Raw genomic sequence first — 3,279 nt, 5'->3', positions numbered from 1 at the left:
TGAGATGTTGTCTGGTTTAATATCTCTGTGTAATATGCCATTCTCATGAAGATATTGAATTCCTCTTGCTCCATCTAAAATAATTTTAACACGAATTCTTGTTTCAACCTCATCCGACTTTTTATGTTTCAAAATATCATTTAAAGACCCAAACTGAGCATATTCGGTGACCATACACACTTTGTTTGGTATGAACACAGCGCCATAGAAGTGGACGATATAATCACTTCTAAATTTGTCCAACATGTTCACTTCATTTTCAAATTCTTGAAGTGACTTCTTTTCATCAGTGATTTCATTTGTTAAAGTGTTTGTTGATGCAATTTGTTTCATCTTTTTTATGGCTACTAAATTACCTTTGTAATTTCCCATATACACAATGCCAAATGATCCTTCGCCAAGTTTGGTGATCACATCAAGTTCTTTATAATTAAGTTTGGTCGTCTGTTGTGTTGTTGTGTCAATTCCTATTTTAGCGTTTACCACATTTCCTGTTGTTATATCAAGTGAAGTAACCATCACATTTTCTTCGATTTTACACGAACATAGTGGTTTTATAAATATTTCAAATTCACAAGCTTCGCCCCTTTTTAGTGTTATGATTGAAGGAACTGTGCGAATTTGGTAAGAATCACACCCTTCAATAACACTGAATTGTACTTTCATATTGCGTTTTGACTGATTGCCAATACATATCAAGTCTCTAGTCTCTTTGTCGACTGGAATGGGATTGTCGTTATTTAAATTGAATTTAATTGACTTCTTATTCGATAATAAAACAGAATTTATATTGTCCATGTCAATATTCGAACGCTTCATTTTAAACACACAAATGTTCTTCATTTTCATTTTTTCTTTTTTCTTTGTATTGATGAATAATACAACGACTAAAATAATTGCTATGAGTATGAAAAATACGATTAAAACAGCGACAGGTATTCCAATTACAACACCATAATTTGTAGTGTTTACACAACTCTCACCATCATCTGATGGTCTGTTACTGCCTTCACAAGCAACACATTGTGAGTTTTCTGCTTGGGTACAGTGTTCAATTGTGGTGTAATGGACACACCTTCCTCCAACCAAAACATGATCAGTTCGACACGTTTCACACGAGTCACCGTTTCGACATGTCAAGCAATCATTTTCACACACAAAACAACGACCGTTTTGTAAGTAGAAGGATTCTTCACATAGAACACACCCTTCTGATGTCGATTTTGTGCAATTGTTGAGTGTAGAATTCGATAAACACAATTTGGTCGACTCTGTAGATATTTTAAAGTACCCTTCTTTACACGACAAACACTCATCTTTCTTCACACATACATGACAAGAACTGTCACACTCGTTACAGTCTTTTTCGGTCTTGTAATATCCCATTTTGCATATTGCACATCCTATTCCAGAAGGCAAAGAAATTTCGCATCTTCTGGCCAAATTTCCAAGCGTCTGACACTTCATGAACAAGTCAAGAAAATGCTCAGAAGAACACGAAGTACAATATGAAGAATTGAAACAACTCAAACAGTCATTCAAACACTTCACGCAAAGAGTATTACTCAAAAAATAGCCATCATAACACCGTTGACATCCTTTGTTGTTTCTTATTTGACACTCAACCGTTTCTTGTGTTTTTAAGTCGCCTTTTAAACTATTAAACGCTTCAGTCTGGTTCTCTTCTTCAAATGTTTCATCGTCAAATGTTTCTGCACAAATTCCATTTTTGAGACTATATGCGTTGAGACATTCAATACACTTTAATTGATTTGGAGAGTAATATTTACAGCGTAATTTGGCTTCTGTTTTGGCACAAAACTCGTACTTTCCTTCAACATTTTTGCCGTCTATTTGGTAAAACTCTTCTTTACATTGTGTACAACCACTATGACTCGAACTCATGCAGTTCACCAATTCCTTTGCAACGCATTGGTTATCAGAATACATTAAATGATTTGCGGAACACATCTGGCACTTTCCACCAACACAAAGTGCACAATTATCATTCTTACACTTCGTGCACTTCCCTTTGGAAACCTCAAAGTTGTCATTATAACATTTGACACACTCGTTGTTTTTAATAGACGCACAATTTGTATCATCGGAACACAACGAATCTTTTAATGTGAAAATATAGTTTGGTTTACACAAAAGAGAAAGGGACAAATTGTTTATGTTGGTACATATCATGGTCTTTGAATCACAGTCTTGACATTTATTATCGACTGTAAGATATTTCCCAGTTTCACACATATAAACGATTTGATTTCTTATTACTTCATTTGTTGTTACACCAACACATTTCCCTTCGTTTAAGATATTATCATCTTCGCATGAAATGCAGCTGGTGCTTTGTTTGAAGGATTTTTGATATTTACATTTTGATAACATCTCCATGCACTTAGAATTTGTAGAAATTTGAGAGGAACAGTCACATGAAGTCAACGAGAGAGAAGAATCAGATTCACAATTTGAATCAACAACACAACTTCCATTTGATAGAAAAGCATCTTTACCACATTTGATACAGAAAGTATTGTTTGTTGGTGAATAACAACTGTTATTTGTGTTGATACACACACCATTTTGTTTATCATTAAGTTCCCCACTTCCACACCAGTCACACTTCCCATTTTTGATTGCAAAGGGATAAATACACTTGGTGCACTTCGCTTTTCCTACAGAAAGTGTGTCGCAAAGATTACACTTTTCAATGAAGTTGTAACACTCCCCACATTTGGTTTCACTCTCTTTGAAAAAGCCAATTGGGCAACTTTCACACATTCCATTCTTTTGAATGTAAGGATCTTGACATGTTAAACAATACATATTACTCGGAGAACACGTTTTACAGTTGTCTATCGTGTTACATTCAACACATTTATTTGAAGTGATGTCTGGGTAATAATTGGTGTTGCATAACGTACATTTACGAGTAAAATCTGAAGAACAAGATGAACAATTTGAATCAAAAGACGAACAAGTGGCACACTTCTTATCTTTTGGATCATTAAATATATGATTTGAAGAACATCCGGTGCAAATACCAGAAAATGTTTCACACTGCGAATCACATGTAGTATCACAACTTTTACACGCCCCACTTTGTTCATCTGGATACATCCCAGGCTTGCATTTTTTACACTTTCTTTCATCAGTTACACACTCCACACAGTTGATATCAAAGTCTGTACATATGATGCATTGAAGCGATGTTGTGATATTTGGAACATATCCAATTTTGCATCCAACACACATTCCAGTTATCGTGTCACA

At 34.8% G+C, this 3,279-nt stretch overlaps 1 protein-coding gene across 1 annotated transcript; it reads right to left on the bottom strand.

Moving 5' to 3' along the window:
- Nucleotides 1–3,261, bottom strand: EIN_392830 (protein serine/threonine kinase, putative; the record flags this gene model as incomplete). Its single annotated transcript, XM_004185629.1, has 1 exon — nt 1–3,261. A coding segment is annotated over one exon (3,261 nt), but the record flags the coding sequence as incomplete, so codon positions are not given.
- Between the last annotated feature and the right edge of the window lie 18 nt (nt 3,262–3,279).

Source organism: Entamoeba invadens, assembly GCF_000330505.1.
Source record: "Entamoeba invadens IP1 unplaced genomic scaffold scaff_1105074726213, whole genome shotgun sequence".
Lineage (NCBI taxonomy): Eukaryota > Evosea > Mastigamoebida > Endamoebidae > Entamoeba > Entamoeba invadens.
This window is presented reverse-complemented; position numbering and strand designations above follow the sequence as displayed.